This window comes from Melospiza melodia, unplaced genomic scaffold (genome assembly GCF_035770615.1).
Source record: "Melospiza melodia melodia isolate bMelMel2 unplaced genomic scaffold, bMelMel2.pri scaffold_18, whole genome shotgun sequence".
Taxonomy (NCBI): domain Eukaryota; kingdom Metazoa; phylum Chordata; class Aves; order Passeriformes; family Passerellidae; genus Melospiza; species Melospiza melodia.
The window spans coordinates 4990212-5011818 of record NW_026948525.1 but is presented as its reverse complement, the minus strand read 5'-3'; the positions used below and the strand labels follow the sequence as shown (position 1 = coordinate 5011818).

Here is a 21607-nt window from a genome sequence, read left to right as displayed (position 1 = left end):
ACACTGGTAAAACCAACAGTCCATCAACTTTGTCCTCCTCCATAAAAGAGTGCAAAACAATGAGTTATTTATAGAAAGTGTGTGAGAAAGATCACTACAAGAATGTCAACATCAGACGGCTTAGAAAATCTTAAAAAAACAGGGTGACATCTCACCCTTTTCCATTTAATAAAGAAAAAGAGAAAAGAAAATGAACAATATGAAAAAGAAAACATGAACAATGTTTAGTGTCCATTTGCAGAGGAATCATCAGAGCGATCACTCTCATCATCTGCATCCGAGTCATCACTCAATGATTCACCTGCTTGATGCCTTTCAGGTTGGTCACGGTTTCCATCTTGCTCATCAGCTGGATTCTGTCTCTGCGGTCGCAGGTCAGGGCAAACACATTTCGAAGGTAACCACTGTACCCCAGTATGTGTGGATACACAAGCATACCCGCGCCCCAAAGCAATAAGATCATAAGGACCTTCCCACTGTTTGGTGACTAAATTCCAAACCTGAACCTTTGCTTGAGGCTGCTGTGCCTCGTCCGCTGCCTGCAACAAGTGATGGTGATCAAAACGACAGGATTATTTGAGTTCTGCGGCATGGTGAGATGATTGATTGTGCACAAAGCTTTTGCCAACTGACTGCGCGGGGTTTCACCCTGCATTCCCCATTTTTGTTTTTGAAGAACCCTCTTCAGAGTACCATGAGCGCATTCTACAATAGCTTGACCAGTCGGAGAATGAGGGATACCAAACTTGTGCGAGACAACCCACAACTGCAGGAACTGCCGCACCTTTTGCAATGCGTAAGCAGGATCATTGTCAGTTTTCACAGCAGAAGGTGTTGTTATTACATTTCTAGAGTCCCAGCTCTCAGGCTGCCACAGCTCTCGGCTGTCCTATCTTCTATCGTTTCGGGGTCACCACTTGTTGTATTCATATTATTGTTATCATAGTTCTAGAGTCCCATAACGTCTGGGTGGTTTTACACACAAGCAGCTCTTCACAGCAGTGTTGTTCCTGCTTCTTCAACACAGCTCCTCCAAGGCTTTCCCTGACCAGCCAACCCACCCCCTTTTATCCCAATTATCTTCATTAGCCACAGCTGCCGCCCAATTAAGGACATCACATCTGCAGCACATTTAGAACAACTAGGATCAGGGCAAGGCCACTTATACAATACATATACACTGGCTTCTTACTCGCCAGTATGGACCAGTATGGACCAGTATAGACCAGTATGGACAGTACAGACCCTCCCTCCCAATATAAACCAGTATCCCCAGTTTGTCCCAGTCCCTCCCAGTATGACGCAGTTCCCCCCAGTTCCCTCCCAGTATAAACCAGTCCCTCCCAGTTTGTCCCAGCCCCCTCCCAGTATAAACCAGTATCTCCCAGTCCCTCCCAATTCTCCCTCAGTTCCCTCCCAGTCCCTCCCAGTCCATCCCAGTCCCTCCCAGTTCATCCGAGTTCCCTCCCAGTTCATCCCAGTTCCCTCCCAGTCTGTCCTAGTGCCCTCCCAGTTTGTCCCAGTACCTCCCAGTATCACCAGTGCCCGCAGACGCTCTCGCTCCATTCCGTGACCTTTGAGGGAACTGGGACAGACTGGGATGGACTGGGAGGGAACTGGGAGGGACTGGGAGGGACTGGGAGGAACTGGGAGGAACTGGGACAAACTGGGAGGGACTGGGAGAGACTGGGATGGACTGGGATGAACTGGGATGGACTGGGAGGGACTGGGAGGGAACTGGGACAGACTGGCAGACACTGATTTATACTGGAAGGGACTGGGAGGGAATTGAGGGATACTGGGAGGAGGGAATGGGACAGACTGGGACAAACTGGGGGATACTGGGAGGGGAACTGGGACAAACTGGGAGGCACTGAGGGGAACTGGGAGGGACTGAGGGAGAATTGGGAGTGATTGTGTTATACTGGGAGGGACTGGGATAAACTGGGAGGGACTGGGATGGACTGGGAGTGACTGGGTTATACTGGGAGGGTATTGGGACAAACTGGGAGGGGACTGGTTTATACTGGGAGGGCACTGGGAGGGACTGGGTCATACTGGGAGGGAACTGGGATGGACTGGGATGGACTGGGAGGGACTGGAGTGGACTCGGACAGCACTGGGTCATACTGGGAGGGAACTGGGATGGTTTTGGGGTTACTGGGACAAACTGGAAGGGAACTGGGAGGGAATTGGGGCAACTGGGGGAGAATTGGGATGGACTGGGATATACTGGGAGGGAACTGGGACAGACTGGAGGGACACTGGAAGGGACTGGGGGGAACTGGGAATGGATGAAGGGAGAACTGGAGGGACAAACTGGGAGGGACTGGGACAGACTGGGAGGGACTGGGAGGGGATTGAGGGATACTGGGAGGAGATTATGACAAACTGGGAGGGACTGGGAGGGACTGGTTTATACTGGGAGGGACTGGGAGGGGACTGGCAGATACTGGTTTATACTGGGAGGGACTGGGGGTGCACTGGGAGGCAATTGAGGGATACTGAGAGGAGGGAATGGGACAGACTGGGACAAACTGGGGGATACTGGGAGGGAACTGGAACAAACCGGGGAACTGGGAAGGGATTGGGACAAACTGGGGGGGACAGGAGGGGACTGGGAGGGACTGGGAGGGAACTGGGTTATACTGGGAGGGGACTGGGGCCAGGTGAGTCACTGGGATTCCTGAGCAGGGCGGGACTGGAACAAACTGGGAAAAACTGGGGGGGACTGGGATAGACTGGGAGTTGCTGGGAGGGACTGGGGAGCACTGGGGGGGTTACTGGGAATTACTGGGATGAACTGGGAGTTACTGGGAGTTACTGGGAAGTTACTGGGGGGTTACTAGGAGTTACTGGGGAGTAACTGGGAGTTACTGAGAGTTACTGGGAGTTACTGGGATAAACTGGGGCCCCACACACCTTCCCAGAGCAGCCGCTGGAACTGGAAATGGGGGAGGGGGAACCGGGAGGGGGCGGGGCCAATGGAGGGGCGGTGCCAAGGAAAGAAAGGGCGTGGCCAAGGAAAGAAGGGGCGTGGTCATAGAAGGGGCAGGGGCAGAGCTGAGGAGGGGCAGGGGAGGGACTGGGACAAACTGGGGCATACTGGGACAGACTGGGAGGGACTGGGACATACTGGGAGGGGACTAGGGCAAACTCGGACATACTGGAAGTGATACTGGGATGAACTGGGAGGGACTGGGAGCGACTGGGAGTGATACTGGGATGGACTGGTCTGTACTGGGATGTACTGGGAGTGATCAAAGAATGGACTGGGAGGGCCTGGAAGGGCATGGGGGCTGTACTGGGACAGATTGGGATGAACTGGGACAGATTGGGATGAACTGGGACAGACTGGGAGATACTGGGAGGCACTGGGGCAAACTGGGATGTACTGGGAGCGATACTGGGATGGACTGAGATGAACTGGGAGGGACTGGGAGGCACTGGAGGGTTAAAGGGCCTGTTCCCGCCTCCGCCGCCTGCCATTGGCTGACTCTCCCGCCCGTCACTTGCTGAGACTAATCAGTGCCTGGGAACACGACACTGGGGCGGGGCCTGGAGGCGGTGCCATTTTAGAAACTTTTAGCCTTCAACTCCCATCAAGCACCGCGGCCTTATAGACGCTAATGGAGCCGAGCCTACAGCTCCCGTCATGCCCGGCGGCCCAATAGACCCTAATGCAGCCGGGCCTACAGGTCCCGTCATGCCCCGCGCTCCATAGAGCTCATTATATCCGCGCCTCCAACTCCCATCATCCCTCACGCCCTATAGATCCCTATAATACCCGCGTCTACATCTCCCATCATCCCCCACGCCCCATTGAGCCCTATTATACCCGTGCCTAAATCTCCATTATATCCGCGCCTCCAACTCCCATCACCCCCCGCGCCCCACAGATCGCCGTTAATTCCCTCCCACACCACAAAAACCCCCCAAAACAACGAAAAAACCCCAAATTTCTTTGACCACCAACACTCAGACACCTCCGAGCTCCCAAATCCTTTAATATTCGCAATTTCCCCCTGTTTAACCCCTCCCTCCCGTCGAGTTCAGCTCAGCGCGTTTGACTGAACTCCATCTCCTCCACCGGGGGTTTTTGGGAGGATTTTGGGGGTTTTGGGGGGTTTTTGGGGTCCCTCAGAGCAGGGCCCGGCCCCGCTGGGTGGGCAGGACCCCGAATCTCCGTTTCAGGACCAGGCGGTGCCGCGAGAATTTGTCACTGGGGGAGAAGCGGGCGGGGTGGGCCGAGCGTGTGGGGAGCCCGGCCGGGGACACTTTCTGAGGGGAAAATTACACAGAATCCTATAAAATCCCACAAAATCCCACAAATTATCCCAAATCCCCCCTCAGGACAAGCAAACTCCCCCAAAATCCCCCCAAAATCCTTAAAATTCCCCCCCCCCAAATTCCTCTCCTCAGGGCACCCGAAATTTCCTGCCAAATTCCCCCCTCAGGACACCCCAAAATTCCTCTAAAATCCCAAAATTGCCACCTCAGGACACTCAAAATCCCACAAATTCCCCCCAAAATTCCCCAAATTCCCCCTCAGGATCCCCAAAATCCCCCAAATCCCCCAAATCCCCCCCAAAATCCTCCAAATTCCCCCAAAGCCCAGATTCCGCCATCAGAGTCCCCCCCGAAATCCCCCCATCAAATTCCCCCCAGAATCCCCAAATTTCCCCTCAGGACACCCAAAACCTCCCAAAATGCCCCAGATTTCCCCAAATCCCCCAATTTCCTCAAAATCTCCCAAATTTCCCCCTCATGATCCCCCAAATTGCCCCAAAATCCACAAATTCCCCCTCAGGACACCCAGAATGCCCCAAAATCCTCCAAATTTTCCCCCAAATTCTCCAAATTTCCCCAATTATCCCCTCAGGACTCCCAAATTCCCCAAAATTCTCCAAAATAACCCAAATTCCCCCTCAGGACAAGAAAAATCTCCCAAATTCCCCCAAAATCCACAAATTCCTCCCTCAGGAAACCAAAAATCCCCCAAAACGCCCCAAATTCCCCCTCAGGATGCCCCAAATTTTCCAAATTGCCCCAAATCCCTCAAACTCCCCCAAAATTCTCTAAATTCCCTCAAATTCCCCCTCAAGACATCAAAAATCCTCCAAAATTCCCCAGATTCTCCCCCAAATTCCTCCAAAATCCCCCAAATTTCCCCTCAGGACACCCAAAATCCACAAAAATGCACCAAAATTTCCACTCAGGATGCCCAAAATCCTCCAAATTCCCCCAAAATCCCCCAAATTTCCCCAAATCCCCCAATTTCCCCCAAATCTCCCAAATTCCCCCCTCAGGACACCCAAATTCCCCAAAAATGCCCAAAATTCCCCCTCCGGACACCTAAAATCCCCCAAATTCCACCCAAAATCTCCAAATTTTCCCAAATTCCCCCTCAGGAGAACAAAAGTGCCACAATTTCCTCTCAAATTCCCCCAATTCCCCCTCAGGACACCCAAATTCCCCCCAAATCCTCCAAAATGCCCCAAATTCCCCCAAAATTCCCTCTCAGAATACTCAAATTCTCCCAAATCCCCTCAAATTCGCCTCTCAGGATACCCAAAATCCAAAAAAATATCTCCACAAGATCCCCCAAATTTTCTCAAAATCCCCCAAATTCCTCCCAAAATAACCCAAATTCCCCCATCAGGACAACAAAAATCCCCCAAATTCCTCTCAAATCCCCCAAAATTCCCTCTCAGAACCCCCAAATTCTCCCAAATCCTCCCCTCAGGACACCTAAAATCCCTCAAAATCCCCAAAGTCCCCAAATTCCCCCCAAACTCCCCCTCAGAACATCCAAAATCACCCAAATTCTCCCTCAGAACACCCAAACTCCCCAAAAATGCCCGAAATTTCCCACTCAGGATGCCCAAATTCCCCCCCAAATCCCCCAAATTCCCATAAACTCCACCAAATTTCCCTAAAATTCCCCCAATTTCCCCAAAATTTCCCAAATTCCCTCCTCAGGAAACCTGAATCCCATTAAAAAACCCCTTAGGACACCCAAATTCCCTCAAATTCCCCCCAAAATTCCCCCTCAGGATGCCCCAAATCCCCCAAGTTCTCCCAAAATGCCCCAAATTCTTCCCCAAATTCCCCCCTCAAGACATCCAAAATCCCGCTCAAATTCCCCCTCAGGACACCCAAAAACCCCTCAAAATCCTCCAAAACCCTCCCAAATTCCCTCAAATTCCCCCAAATCCCCTGAATTATCCCTCAGGACACCCCAAATCCCCCCCAAATCCCCCAAATTTCCCCCTTGGGACACCCAAAATTGCCCAAATTCCCATTTTTGACACCAAACTTCCCACCTGAGCACCCAAATTCCCATTTTTAATCCCAAACTTTCCCTTCCTGGACACAAATTCTCCTTTTTCAGTCCCCAATTTCCCTTTTTGGCCCCAAATTCTCCTTCTTTGGTCCAATTTTTCCCTTTTTTAGACTAAAATTCCCCCTTTTAGATCCAGACTTCTCACCTGAGCACCCAAATTCCCCTTTTAGACCCAAATTCTCCTTTTTGAGCCCAAAATTTCCCTTTTTTCAGCCCAAATTTCCCTTTTGGATCCCAATCTTCCCACCTGAGCACCCAAATTCTCCTTTTAGACCCAAATTCTCCTTTTTTGGTACAAATTTCCCTTTTTTGGACCCAAATTCTCCCATTTTCAGTACAAATTCTCCATTCTTGTCCCCAAATTCTCCATTTTTGATTCCAAATTTCCCTTTTTAGTCCCAAATTTCCCTTTTTCGGACCCAAATCCCCCCCCCCTTTTTTTTTGTGTTACAAATTTCTCATTTTTGCACCCAAACCACTTGATTCCAGTTGGTGGGAGAACCCGGAGATTTTCAAAAAGGATGTGTGGGGAAGAGTAATTTTCCTCACTGTGTGTATACTTGGAGGATTGCTCTTTTTACTGTGCTTATTTGTCTGTTTCACTAAAACAGCATTTGCCGCGCAGACCAACCTAAAAAAACCTAGGAAAGTGACAAAGTTAAGTAACCATGATTACCAAAGTGCACAAGAAATTTACAGTCGATTCAAGAAATTAAATAGGAGACCCATGAATCAAAAATTGTGAGTTGATGCGAGCTTAAAATTTAAGCTCAATCAAAGAGAAAGAGGGGGGACTGTTATGAACAAAAATTCTGTTGATTTTTTCTGTGAGAAAAAGGTTACCACTGTTGCTGCTGGGGTTCTGCCTGTGTTATGGTAGTTATGGGTTGCTGTTGTTAATGGTTGTTTTTGTATCAGTGAAAGCCCTGGCTGGGGCGAGGTAATGGCCCTGCTCTGAGACAGTGAAGGGTGGGGACCTCCCTAACAGTGAGGAGAAGAGACTTTGGAGGGGAGGGATGTGCAAAATACTCCAAGGACCAGCATGCTGTGTGGGACCCCTGCTCCGAATGCACTCAGAAAACCCCAAAAACAACGAGCCAGCTAAGAGTTGAGAGACTGGAGTGATGTCTGGACGAGAGGAGCGGAGTGCTGGGCCTGCAGAGATGCTGAAAACCTTCCTTGTTCCTCACCCTGTGATCGAGAGCCCCCGGGCCGGGTCTGGGAGGAAGTGAGACTGAGACCAATCCAACATCGGAGGATGCTGATGCCCTAAAGGCTCCCATGAGGACCGGACCCCCAGCTCTGTCTCTGGTGGACAAAGCTGCGCATGTCGTCCTCCTCTGAGTCGCCGTGGGAGAGATGACGGGGACTGCAGCCCTGCCGAGCTGCCCAATTCTGAGCTGATCACTTTTAATAAAGGCGTTAAAAGGAGAAGAAGTCTCCTGGCCCTGTTTATTTCAAGCAGCACAAAGTTCCTTGGCAAGAGTCACTCTGCTCCTGACTGGACACTTCAGGCATACCAAGGAAACAAAGCAACAACAAAACCAAACCAGATCCAGGCAATCAAACCAGAAATGAACTGAGAACAGTCCCTGTGTGTGTGTGAGACACAAGGACAGTGAGGGCAAGGATAAAAGGAATGCGGCCTAAAAGCTTAACAGAGCTCAAACTTAACAGGACTTATCTCATACCTTAATTTTAACTGATACAGTCAACTGCACAATTTAGCAAAAGAACAGCACTTAACAGTATTTAACCTAACTTAAAACCTATGTTAGAAATTTAACAGAGGAATAAAACTTAACAATATTCAACTTAGCTTATAAGTTATATTTAACATACGTAGCAAAGGAACAACTCTTAGAAGCATTTGACTTAGCTTAGACCTCATGACTTAACCTCACTTACAGGCCTGACTGACTCAGCTATCCAAGGCACTCAAGCCCCTCACAGAGCAGCATTTCTGCCACATTTCCCCAGCACAGGCACTCCTGTGTGCACACAGACACAAAGAGTCAGTGCAAGGCACCTGTGAGAAATTCCCCTGAGGGCAGGAACTGCTCCCTGTGGATGCTTTGCCATCTCCCCAGCAAAGGGCAAAGGGTTGAGCCTGGAGGAGTGGGGGGACCGGCCCAGGCTCCGTCGTTGTTCGGGATCCCCAAGTGCAGCAAACGGGAGAGTTCCCGGCTGGGAGAGGCCCCACTCAGAGGGAGTCGCTGGCCCAGGAGAGCTCCAAGGGCTCCTTTTGGCGCGCTGAGTGCAGGGCCCCAAGAGAGGGGCTTCAGTCCCAGCAATGGTTCATCCTGGCCACACTTGGCACCAACAGCTTTCTTTGGCAGGGTGATAACAGGGATGTTGTGCCACTGAGGGAACACAAACAGTTCCCAGGGCTGCTCCTAGAGAAACCAGGAGCTGGTTGGGCAGCAGGAGTGGCTGGAGCAGACAGTGTTTGTGATGAGCTGCAGAGGAGCTGAGCCCAGGGGCTGCTGGCCAAGGCTGAGCCCAAAGGAGCATTTCTCAGCTGGCAGCGTGGCCTGAGAAGGGGAGGGGGGAATGCAGCAGCACAGGGCCATGGAACCAAGGGACCATTGTGACACTGTGGGGCCCTGTGAGACCAAGGGACCACTGTGACCCTGTGGGGCCCTGTGAGACAAAGGGTCGATTGTGACACTGTGGGGCCCTGTGAGATAAAGGGACCATTGTGACACGGTGGTGCCCTGTGAGACCACGGGACCATTGTGACACTGTGGAACCTCATGGAATCATGGAGACCACTGTGACATTGCTGAGCCTCATGGAACCAAGGGGACTGTCCTGACACTGTTTGGCTCCATGAAATGTAGGGTTCATTGTGACACTGAGAGGCGCCATCAAAACAAGGGTCCATTGTGACACTGCCGGGAGTCCTCAAACTGTGGAGACCATTATGACACTTTGGGGTGTCATGGAACCAAGGGGCCATTGTGACACTGCAAGACTCCACAGAGCCAAGGGTCCAAACTGTGACATTGCAGGGCCTCATGGAACCGTGGAGAGATCATTAGGACACTTTACAGCCTCATGGAATGCAGGAAACCATTGTGACACCGAGGGGCACCATGGAATCATGGAGACCATTGTGACACTTTGAGGCCCCATGGAATAACCAAAGCATTGTGTCACTGTGAGGCCTCATGGAACCAGTGAGACCATTGTGACCCTGGAGGTCGCCACAGAACCAAGAGGACCATTGTGATACTGTGGGGCCTCGTGAAAACAAGAGGCCTTTGTGACACTGCAGGGCTGCCTGGTACCAAAGGTCCAGTGTGACATTGCAGGCCCTCATGTCATCAATGGTCCATTGTGACACTGTGGAGCCAAAGGAGACCATTGTGACACTGCAAATCCCCAGGGTCCTATGGTCCATTGTGACATTGCTGGCCTCGTGGAACAGAGGAGTCACGTGACATTTTGGGGCCTGGGGAACCATGGAGACAACAGTGACACTGCAAGGCCTCATGGAATCAGTGGGGCCATTGTGACAATGCAAGGCCTCATGGAATCAGTGGGACCATTCTGAGACTTCAGGGCCTTGTGGAGCCGAGGGGACATTGTGACACTGCTGGACCCCATGGAAACAAGACAGCAGTATGTCACTGATATTTTTTCATAAAAATCCTTTCTTTGGGATTTTTCCTCTTCTGGGAAGCTGAGGCCTGAGAACAAAAATGTAAACAATTGTTATCTGCTGCTGTGGAATGTAGCAGGTGCACCTATGATTGGCCCATGGTCCATGTTTACAATTAAGGGCCAATCAGGACCAAGCTCTCTCGGACAGATTCACAGAGAGCCCTCTTGTTTATTGCTATTCCTATTCTTTTCTTAGCTTAGCAGCTTCTGAACTTTTCTCTCTATTCCTTTTAGTATAGTCATAATGTATTATATATCATGAATTAATAAATCCAGCCTTCTGATCATGAAGCCAAGATTCTCGTCCATCTCTTCACCCCTGAGGAACCCTTGCAAAGCCATGTAACACCATTGTGGCACTGTGGGGCCTCACGGATCCAAGGCACCATTGTGACACTATGGGGCCCCATAAAACCAAGGGAAGATGGAACAGGTCTTGCTGGTTTGGCCTCCCAGGGGCCGCCTGACTGGTCCAGCTGACCTTGGAACATTAAGACTCTCTTGTCATCTGCTTCTGAAACACTGGTACTCTGTGCTTTCCTTCCCAATGGAAAAGAACTGTTCTTTTCCGCCAGGCACCCATGGCCAGAATTGGGATTTCACCTCCAAATTTCCCTATATCCAGAGATTGTTCCAATAGGAATATTGCCAGGACAAGACTGGCTGCCAGTGGTTTCATGAGGGTCACTTCCCATCTGTCCCCAAAATACTGGGGAAGGCTCCATGCTTTCCTTCCTGTGGAAAGAACTGTCCTGCTTCTCCAGGTGCCCATGGCCAAGACCGGCCTTCCACCTCCAAAATTCCTTCAATTCAAAGACTGGTCCCAGACAAAATCTGCCCTTATTGACAAGTCTGCCAGGCCTTGGCCTTGTGAGGCTCTCAGCTGCCTTCCGAACACTGGAGCCCTGTGTTTTCCTTCCTGTGGAATAGAACTGTCCTTCTCCTCCAGGCACCCAAGGACAGAATTGGGATTTCACCTCCAACATTCCCTGTTGTGAGAGATTGGAGGAGATTGTTGGCTCAAAACGTTTTTGCACAAAGGAGGAAGGGGCAGGTCCAGCCTTGCACTGCCCTGGAACTCCAATGCTGCTGTGCCCTGGAGCCCCAATCCCCCCAGAGCCTCCATCCCAGCCCAGCAGTGTCTGCCAGTCCCTGGCACAGCACAGGCAATGCTCCACAGCAACCTCTGCAGCCCCAGCCCAGCTCCTGAGGGACCAAATGAGCCCAATGGGGGAAGGGCCCAGGGAAACCAAGGGGTATTGAAGGCTGACCACAAGGCAAGCACACATCTTGACCCTACCTCCTCTTGGAATTTCCATCTGAACACTGCTGGAATCCAGGACTTGGGAGCAGTGTGGGTGCTTCTGTATATGTTTTTTGTTTTTCTCTTTCTGTGTATATTTCTGCTATTTCTGTTCTCTTGCAAATCTTGAGTAACTTAAAACTGCACAGGCTTAGAGTTTGTGAAGGTGAATGGCCCAATTTAAAGCTTTGATAAGTGGGTTTTTTTTTTTTTAAAGAAAGTCATATTAAACCATTTGCCAAGTTTCCATAATTTTCTATTATAATTAGTAAAAGCTGTCTTGTTCTTTTGAGCTCTTGATGATCTCTTGTCAGAATTTCTGCACTGCATCCAACTCAGAGGAAACAAACAATTGCAATTCCTTTTGATTCTCTCATTGAGAAAGTTTTTTACTGGATGGGAGTCAGGGCTTGTGTGTCCTGCTTGGCCCAGCCCAGGCAGGGCTTTCCCAGCCACATTCCACGCTCCATTTCCCAGCTGGAGCCGCTGCTGCCTCTGAGTTGTGCTGCCCCAGCCCCAGGGACGCTCTCCTTGTCTGCCCATTCCCCCACGGTCTCTGGGCAGGGATGGCCTCAGTGGGGGCTGCTGACATCCTCAGCAACTTGGAGGCTGCTGCTGAATTTCACTGCTCCAGAGGCTTGTTCAGCCTTCAGCTCTTGAGTGCAGGAATTCAGTGTCCCAGGGTTCATAAACATTAAGAACACCTTAACAAGCCAAGCCTCTGGGAATAATTTGATTTTAATTTTCAAATTTTTGTGGTTAATTAGATGAATTCCAGGAGCCTTTTCAAGGTGAATAGATTCTATCTAAAAAGACAGTGAGAAAAGATTACTTAGGCCAAATTTAGGGGTTTTTCCCCTGTCAATTTATTGATACGTGCAATCTCCAGCTGACACTGAATCCAAGTACCTCCTCATGCAGTTGGAATAGATATGAAAGTCAAGAACCTTCATGGCTGACAAGCAATCAGACTCTGTCCCTACCCCCACCCCACCATTTCCCCCATTCAAGCCCTGGCACTCAGAGCAGCCTTGTGCAAATCTGAGCTCCCTCCAGCCCAGGCTGCACCTGCAGCTTTCAGCGCCTTGGCTCCAACTCCCACCTGCTTTCCTTGGAGAAGGAGCTGCCCGAGACACAGAGGAATGTTCATTTCTTGTCAGCCAACAAAGCCAAGGGAAGGCATGGCTCTATCAAATGTAAAAGTCATTCCTCTGCTGTATATTAAATCCACTTTCCACAGCAGACAGTCTCAGAGCAGTGGAAAACACCTTCTGTGCCCAGCACAGATCCCAAGGTCCCCCCAAACCCTTCCTGCCCCAATTCTGCCCAGATTTGCTCTTTTGCACACACGAGTCCCACGCTGAAGTCAGGAGCTCCCTCCATGCCCAGAGGGAGGAAAAAAATGAAAGGGGATGAAGAGCTCTCCTGTGCAGAGCCCCTGCAGTGGGAACCACAACTTATCAGGTTTGTGTCCTTTGGGCTCAGGAACTGGTGACATTCAGGGGCACAGAAAAGTTTCTTGCCAAAAAACACAATTTGAAGAGGATACAGTTTAACATTGCAGCAAACAGAGTTCTCCATGATGTCCCAGCCGCATCTGACATGTCCACCATCCCCAAGGGATTTCTGTACGGGAACAGTTTTAGACAAAGACATAAGAAAAGGCACTTCTGTGATAGATATAAACACCATAAAGATGTTGATTATTGATATATTTATTTGCACTTTGGAATGACTGGGCAACTTCCTGCAGCTCAAAGCATGAAGCCAGTCAGTTGAGAGGCATGACCAGAGAGCATCTGGATGAGGAAATCTGGGAGCAATGGGAAGCATAAATATCCAGCTCGTCTAGTGAAGAGATGTCCTCAGACATGGCCATTTCAAAAGGAGAGCTTGAAACCCCAAATGGAAAAGAGAGATTTATATAATAGAATGGATACTGGTGACACCAGTAGAAAGCAAGATCAGTATTTCTTCTCCTGCCATCTGTACACCTCCAGGAAAACCCTGTTCCTGGTGGGAAAACTTTGCCATTTCTTAACAGTACTCAAATGACCCAGATGATAAAGTTGTGCCTGTATATGATGAAACTAACAGGTATTAACACCTGTGCCCCTTTCCAGGCAGACATCAGCTGTGTGCCCATGAAAAGGCAGGGCCACTTGTGCCCTGAGGTGCCCAGCTGGGATTACATCTCTCCAAGAGCACCTGAGGGAGAGCAGAGCACCTTGCAAGCTGCAGGTCCCTGACAGCCCTGCAGGGCTCCTGTCCCATCAACATCTGCTCTGCTCCTACTGAAACAGGGCCCAGCACGGTGCCGGGATCATCAGAGAGCTGAGGTGTGTGCTGGAATTCAATGCCCTCCCCATCCCGCAGCAGCCCTGCATTTCCCTCCTGCAGCCTTGGTCTCCAGCACAGCCATGGAGGCTCTTTGGGCTCTGGACTGTTCCTGCAGCCCCCAAGGGCAGCTGAGCTCTGCGTTTGGCACAGTGAGGCCTGGCCAGCACAGGCCATGCTCAGCAATTCCCTGTGTGTGTCTGGCCTTGCTGTCAGCCCTGGCAGCGGCTGCGTGGCCCCTTTGTGGCCCTTTGCTGGCCCAGCCATGGTGGCCCAGCCCCTGTGCAGGCCCAGCCCAGGCCAGGAGCATTGCGGCTGGGAATGGCCCCTGTGCCGTGGTGCCCACAGCAGCCTTGGGGTTCTGTGCCCCATGGCCTCCCTGCTGGGCAGCCTCTGCCAGCTCCTACAGAGCCTGTGGCACCTCTGGGGCTGCAAAGACAGCCCTGCCCCAGGCTCTGCCACTCTCTGGGCCAGCAGAGAGGCAGCCAGGGCTGGCCATGGCTGGGAACAGGCCCTGAGTCCCGCAGGAGGATGGAGCTGGGCCAAACTCAGCCCAGGCCAAAGCTGGGCTCAGCAGCCAGGGCTGCCAAGGGCTGGGCACAGAGGCTGGCACTGACAAATGTCCTGGGCCCCCTCCCTGCTCTGTCCATGCCACCAAGGACACAGAGAAGCCTTCTCTCTGGGCCACTTGCCTGTTTGCAATGCCTTGCACAGGTGCTGGCCCTGCCCCACAAGGCCTGGCCTGAGTCCTGCCCCTGCACACTCAGCCAGGCTGAGATGGACACTGACGGTTTCTGGGCCAAGCTCTCTGAGCCCAGCCCAGCTCCCTGCAAGCTCTGCCAGCTGCCCTGAGCTCTGGGCAGCACCAAGGGCCTCTCCCCAGCCCAGTCCAGCCAGCTCTGGCCCCACAGCTCTGCTCAGGCCAGGCTGCTCTGGGCACTGCCCCACGGCCTCAGCCCCTGGCAAGGGCACAGCAGCAGCTGCAGCTGCCACAGGACTCAGCCCCAGCCATGGGGGAAGAATCTTGGCCAAGGCCAAAGGAGGCTCCCTGGCTGCCCTGCTCCCCTCGGGCTGAGGTGCTGAGAGCTCTGCAGCCCCTGCTGCCATCCCATCTGCCCAGAGCAGCACAAGAGCCCTGGCCTTGGGGCCCTCAAGAGCTGCTCCTGCCGCAGGCCCAGGGCCCATGCCAAAGCTGGGACTGACACAAAGCTGTGCTCATTTCTGTTCATTGCTGCTCTGATGGGGATGGATCCTCAGCCACATGCAGGTTGCTGATGAATTTACTTACTCCAGAGGTTTCTTCTTTCTGGACCTCTTCATTCAGTTCAGGAATTCAGTGAGAAAAGCTCACAAACATTAGTGCAAAAACACCCAAAAAAGAAAAGCGCCTGAGAATAATTCTAAGTTTTAAATTCTTCTGTGCCTATTTAGAGAGATTTCTGAAGTTTATTGAAAGTGAATATACTACATCAAAAAAAATGAAGGAAGAATTTTTTTGTCCTGTTTTCTTTTCTGGTTTATAGATTGATACCAGCAATGTCAAATTGATGTTGATCCTCTGAACCTTCTAATGCAGACTGAATAAATATGAAAATCAAGACCCTTCATGGCTGACAATCAATCAGACTTTGTCCCTACCCCATCCCCACCAGTTCCCTCATCCATCCCCCGGAATTTAGAGAAGCTGATGAATGGAGTCACATCCAGAGGTGTCCCCAGGGCTCAGAACTGTGGCCCGGTCAGTGAAATCTATTTATTGCTGATCTGGATGAGGCCATCGAGGGCACCCTCAGTCAGTTCCCAGGTGAGCCCAAGCTGGGAGGGAGTGTGGCTGTGCTGGAGGGCAGGAAGCTCTAGAGAGGGATCTGCCAGGCTGGAGCCATGGGCCCACGACAATGGGATGAGGTTCACCAAGGCCAAGGGCCAGGTCCTGCCCTGGGATCACAATGTGGTTCTGTGATAGATATAAATATAATTAAGTTCTTGTATCAGGATGCTCAACCTGGAGTGGGGGCAAAATAGCTCAAACAATTCGTGATTTGGAAAGCTGCCAGTGGTGGATGGAGAAGGGAGGTCAGGCTGCTCTTGGTGTTGAGGAAATGCTGAAACCAGCCTGACTCATTTCATCTCCTCCTGTCCTGGCTGATCTCCCCTCGTTCCCCTTCTACCCATTGGCTTTTGTCTCCCACCAGGCCCCCCTGTGAAGAGCCTGGCTCTGTGTTCTCCATCCCCTCCTTGCTGGCACTGCCAGGCTGGCATGAGGAGCCCCTCAGCCTTCCCTGCTCCAGGCTGGACCAGCCCAGCTCCCTCAGCCTCTGCTCACAGCCCAAGGGCTCCAGCCCCACCTTGGAGGCCCTTCCCAGACCCTGCTCCAGCTGCCAGACATCTTTCCTGCCCTGGGGAACCAAAACCAGGCCACAGTGACCTGGCTAACCCACGTCCTTGATGTCCTGGTCACACAGCCCTGGCCCCTTGTCCCCATGTCAGGCTCTGGGGTGGATCCTGTGGAACATCCTTTGGTGGAGGCTGTGGCTCCAGGTGGGCTGGGGGGGATCCCGGGGGACAGGGACCCTGCTGGGGTGAGGGGGAGCTGGGGCGGAGTGACCAACCCAGTGACCTGACACAGCCCTGCTGGGATGTCACACAGTCCCACTGGGATGTCACAGCCTGCTCTGTGATGTCACAGCCCATTCTCTAATGTCACACAACTGGTCTCTCACAGCCAAATCTGTGATGTAATATTCTGCTCTGTGATGTCAGATCTCTGCCCTGTGGTCTCACAGTCTGCTCTGTGATGATGTCTATGATGTCAAACCTGCTCAATAACCTTACATACTGCACTCTGTGACGTCATAGCCCACTCTGTGACCTCATGCTACCAGAGAATAAATTGTCTACACCAGGTGAGCTAACACCTGGAGCTTGTTCTCCAAAACCCCAGGCCTATGGAAGCCATGTAATGCTCATTGTGTGAGAAGGGGAACAGCAAGTTCACCAGCCTCAGTGTCCTGCCAGGTCTGCCAGGCCCACGGGAACATTGGGGTCCACAACCACCAGAGACCACCAGAGAGACCCCCAAGGACAGAAGAATGCATGCAAAAGGGGAGGGGAAATATGTTAATGATTTTGGGGAAAATTTATCATAGGTATGTTTAATCTGGGAAAATCAATGAATATATGTGCAAAATATGGAATACAAACAGAAACTTTCCTGTACTCAGCCTGCAGGGCTTTGGGAGGAGCTATTTCCCATGCATCCAGCTGAATAAAGAATGCTGCTTCTTAATGCTCCATTGGGGTTAAGGAGTTTTCTTTTTTACCAAATTTTTGGTAACACTCCCATGCCAAGGAAAGCTCTGTCTGCTGCTCTTCACAAACAGAGAAGGGCTGGTGGCAGGTGTGGGGCTCAGAGGTTGCCTGGAGTACAGTGACCATGAAATAATCAAGTTTTCAATGTTCTGTGAAAGAAGGAGGGGCAGCAGCAAAACTTCTACACTGGAATTAGGAAGGGCAGACTTTGGCCTATTTAGGATGCAGATTTGGGGAGTACCAAATCAGGTCCTGATTATTTTAAGGGAAACAGCCTTAAAAACAAGGGGTCCAGGAAGGATGGACACATTTCAAGAAAGTAATCCTAAGGGGGAAAGAGCAGCCTGTCCCAGTATGGGAAAAGATGAGCTAGAGAGGAAAATGACTGGCCTGGCTGCCCATGGAGCTTTTGTGGGAACTCAGGGGAAAAAAGACAGTGCATAAATTTTTGACAGAAGGCCAAGCAACTTAGGAAGTGTTTAAGGATGTTGTTTGGTTATGCAGAAAGAAAAGTTGAGAGGTGAAAGATCACTTAGAGATTAACCTGGTCACTTCTGCAAAAAATAATAGAAAATGTTTCTATAAAACAACTTAATAGCAAAACACGGGATAAGGAGAACCTCTCCTTTTTATTGGATGCAGTGGGAATATAGTAACTAGAGATAAAGAAAAGGCGGAGATACTTAACAGCTTGTTTGTCTCAATTTTCGATATTAGGACAGGCTGTCCTCAGGACAAGTGTTCTCCTGAGCTGGTAGATGTGCACAGGGAGAAGAACAGCCTCCTGTTCTCTAATCCAGAAGGAAGAAGCTGGTGACCTGTTGAGCCACTCAGATGCTCACAGGTGTGTGGGATCAGATGGGATCCATCCCAGGGGGATGAGGGAGCTGTGGATGAGCTCCCCAAGCTGCTCTCCATCATTTACCATCAGTACTGGCTCAGCAGGGAGGGCCCAGAGGACTGGAGGTGCCAATGTGAGCCCATCCCCAAGAAGGGCTGGAAGGAGGAGCTGGGGAACTCCAGGCCTGTCAGCCTGACCTGGGTGCCTGGCAAGGTTATGGAACAGATCACCTTGAGTGCCATCACAGGGCGCCCACAGGATGGCCGAGGGGTCAGAGCCAGCCAGCGTGGATTTAGGGGTGGCAGGTCCTGCCTGACCAACCTGGTCTCCTTTTATGACCTGGTGACTCACCTGTGGATGCAGGACAGTCTGTGGATACTGGACTTCAAAGCCTTTAAAACCATGAGCCACCGAATTGCCTGGAAAAGCTGCAGCCCACTGCTTGGGCAGGTTCTCTCCTTGCTGAGAGATTTAAGAGCTGGCTGGAGGCTGGGCCCAGAGAGTGGTGGGGATGGTGCTGCACCCAGCTGGTGTTCCAGGCACTGGTGGTGTCCCCCAGGGATCTGTGTTGGGCCCCGTCCTGTTTAATATCTTCACTGATGATCTGGCTGAGGGGATTGAGTCCACCATTCACAAATTGCAGATGGCACCAAGTTGGGTGTGAGTGTGGATCTGCTGGAGTGCAGGACAAGAAGACACAGCCTTAAGCTGCACCAGGGGAGGCCCAGGCTGGGCAGTAAAAAGAAGTTCTTCACAGAAAGGGTGAGTGGGCATTGGAATGGGCTGGCCAGGGGGGAGGTGGCAGAGTCACTGTCCCTCTCCAGTCGCACTTAGTGCCATGGTCTGGGTGACAAGGCAGTATTAGGGTATTGGTTGGGCTTGATCATCTCAAAGGTCTTTTCCAGCCTATTTTATTCTGTCATTCTGTGATGATTGGGACACTCTGGGGCCATTGTGACACTGCAGGGCCTCATGGAACTAAGAAGACCATGGTGACACCGTGCAGCCCCAGGGGTACACTGTGATGCTTTGGAGCCAAATGGACCCAGGGAGTGCATCGTGACACTCTGGGTCCTCATGGAACCACAGAGACCATTGTGACACTGCAGGGCCTTGTGTAACCAAGGGGTTTCACCATTTTGGCACTGCAAAACGAAGGAGACCATTGGGAGACTCCAGGGCCCAGTAGAACAAGGGGACATTGTGACACTGCCGGATCCTGTGTAACCAATGGGCCACTGTGACACGATGGGGCCTCAAGGAATCTGGAAGAATGTTGTGACACTATGTGGCCTTGTGGAAACAAGGGCCCACTGCAGCACCAATGAGGTGGAACTGCAGCACCAACGAGCACATTATGACACTGTGAAGTCCCACAGAACCAAGGGGTCAACTGCCAAACTTTGGGGCCTTTTGGAACCAAGGAGACCAGTGTGACAGTGCAGGGCCATGTGTAACCAAGAGGCCATTGTGACACTGAGGGGCCCCATGGAACCAAGGACAGATGACTTTTCAGATGACACCAAACTGGATGTGAGTGTTGATCTGCTGGAGGGCAGGAAGGCTCTGCACAGGGCCCTGGAGAGGCTGGATCCAACAAGGTGAGGTTAAACAAGTCCCAGTGCCGGGTCCTGCAATTTGGCCACAACCCCTGCAGTGCTACAGGCTGGAGACAGAGTGGCTGGAGAGCAGCCAGGCAGAAAGGGACCTGCAGGGACTGATAGACAGCAGGCTGGACATGAGCCAGCAGTGTGCCCAGGTGGGCAAGAAGGCCAATGGCTCCTGGCCTGGATCAGGAATGGTGTGGCATGCAGGAGCAGGGCTGCTGTACTCAGTGCTGATCTGTCCCCAGCTCTGCACACAGACATTGCTGCTGCAGCTCCAGAGAAGGCAACAAAAGGGCATCTCTACAGAAAACTCTGCTGGGACATCCTTTAGTTCTATTAAAGCCACCCACAGCACAGCTCCCATTGACACAGTCAGTGGCTCCAGGGAAGGTGGAGAAAAACAAAATGAGAAATGGCAGAAACAATGGTTTTATATTATGGACAATATTGAAAAACTAAAACACAGGGGGAAAAAAGAGCAAAGCCAAAAGAACTATCAAAGATTATTTATATTACAAATTATTTATATTACGAATTAATTATATTACTTGGCCTGTCCCTGCTGCAGCCCCTGCACTGCCACCCCCAGGGCTGTGCCCGGCCCCGAGAGCACTCAGGCCCTGCAGCAACACCAGGGCTACCAGGCAGTGGGGCAGGGCCACGGCAGCAGCACTGGCAACACCAAGTGCTGCTGCTGCTGGGCACAGCTGCTGTGCCAGCACTGATCTGCCCCCAGCTCTGCACACAGCAGCTCCAGAGAAGGCAACAAAAGGGCATCTCTGCAGAAATCTTTGCTGGGAGATTTTTTAGTTCATTTAAAGCTACCAAGAGCGCAGCCCCTCATTGACAGAGTCTGTGGCTACAGGGAAAGTGGAGAGAAACAAAATGAGAAATGGCACAAGGAATGGCTTTACTTTGTTGACAATATGAAAAAATTAAAACAAAGAAAACAGATCTCCAAAATGAAACCAACAAGAAGTATCAAAAATGCGTTTTATTACAAGTGATTTGCAGAAATTGACCCACAGTTTAATGTTTCTGTCATCAGTCATCAGTCTCGACATGTCAGTCTTGAGCTCCTTGTTCCTCAGGCTGTAGATGAGGGGGTTCAGGGCTGGAGGCACCACCGAGTACAGAACTGACAGGGCCAGATCCAGGGATGGGGAGGACATGGAGGGGGGCTTCAGGTAAGCAAATGCTGAAGTGCTGACAAACAAGGAAACCACAGCCAAGTGAGGGAGGCAGGTGGAAAAGGCTTTGTGTCTTCCCTGCTCAGAGGGGATCCTTAGCACAGCCCTGAAAATCTGTACATAGGTAACAACAATAAACACAAAACAGCCAAATACCAAACAGACACTAACTGCAATGATCTCAAGTTCCCTGAGGTAGGATTTGGAGCAGGAGAGCTTGAGGATCGGGGGGATTTCACAGAAGAACTGGCCCACGGCATTGCCATGGCATAGGGGTAGGGAAAATGTATTGGCTGTGTGCATGAGAGCATTGAGAAAGGCACTGACCCAGGCAGATGCTGCCATGTGGGCACAAGCTCTGCTGCCCAGGAGGGTCCCGTAGTGCAGGGGTTTGCAGATGGACACGTAGCGGTCGTAGCACATGATGGTCAGGAGGAAATACTCTGCTGACATGAAGAACATAAAGAAAAAGAGCTGAGCAGCACATCCTGAGTAGGAGATGTTCCTGGTGTCCCAGAGTGAATTGTGCATGGCTTTGGGGACAGTGGTGCAGATGGAGCCCAGGTCGCTGAGGGCCAGGTTGAGCAGGAAGAAGAACATGGGTGTGTGCAGGTGGTGGCTGCAGGCTACGGCGCTGATGATGAGGCCGTTGGCCAGGAGGGCAGCCAGGGAGATGCTGAGCAAGAGGCAGAATTGCAGGAGCTGCAGCTGCCGCGTGTCTGCCAATGCCAGCAGGAGGAAATGCCTGATGGAGCTGCTGTTGGACATTTGCTGGGGCTGAACAGGGGACCTGTTCATGGAGAAAGGACAGTGACAAGTCAGGTGTCGCAGACATTTTTTTCACAGAAATCCTTTCTTTCAGATTTCTGCGTCTTCTGGAAGGCAGAGGCGTCAGAAGAGAATGTAAACAATTGTTATCAGCTGCTGTGGCATGCAATAGGATGCACCTATTTTGATTGGTGATTGGTTGTTGTTCCCATGTTCTTAATTAAGGGCCAATCACAA

General features: G+C 51.3%; 1 protein-coding gene across 1 annotated transcript in view; it reads right to left on the bottom strand.

Moving 5' to 3' along the window:
• Nucleotides 1-21103, bottom strand: part of LOC134433337 (olfactory receptor 14J1-like) — a gene marked incomplete at its 5' end in the record, with an annotated part of 32561 nt that extends 11458 nt beyond the window's left edge. Inside the window, one exon of the mRNA XM_063182193.1 lies at nt 20439-21103. Within this exon, the coding sequence (XP_063038263.1) occupies nt 20439-21103 (665 nt within the window). The remainder of the gene's footprint in view (nt 1-20438) is intronic.
• Between the last annotated feature and the right edge of the window lie 504 nt (nt 21104-21607).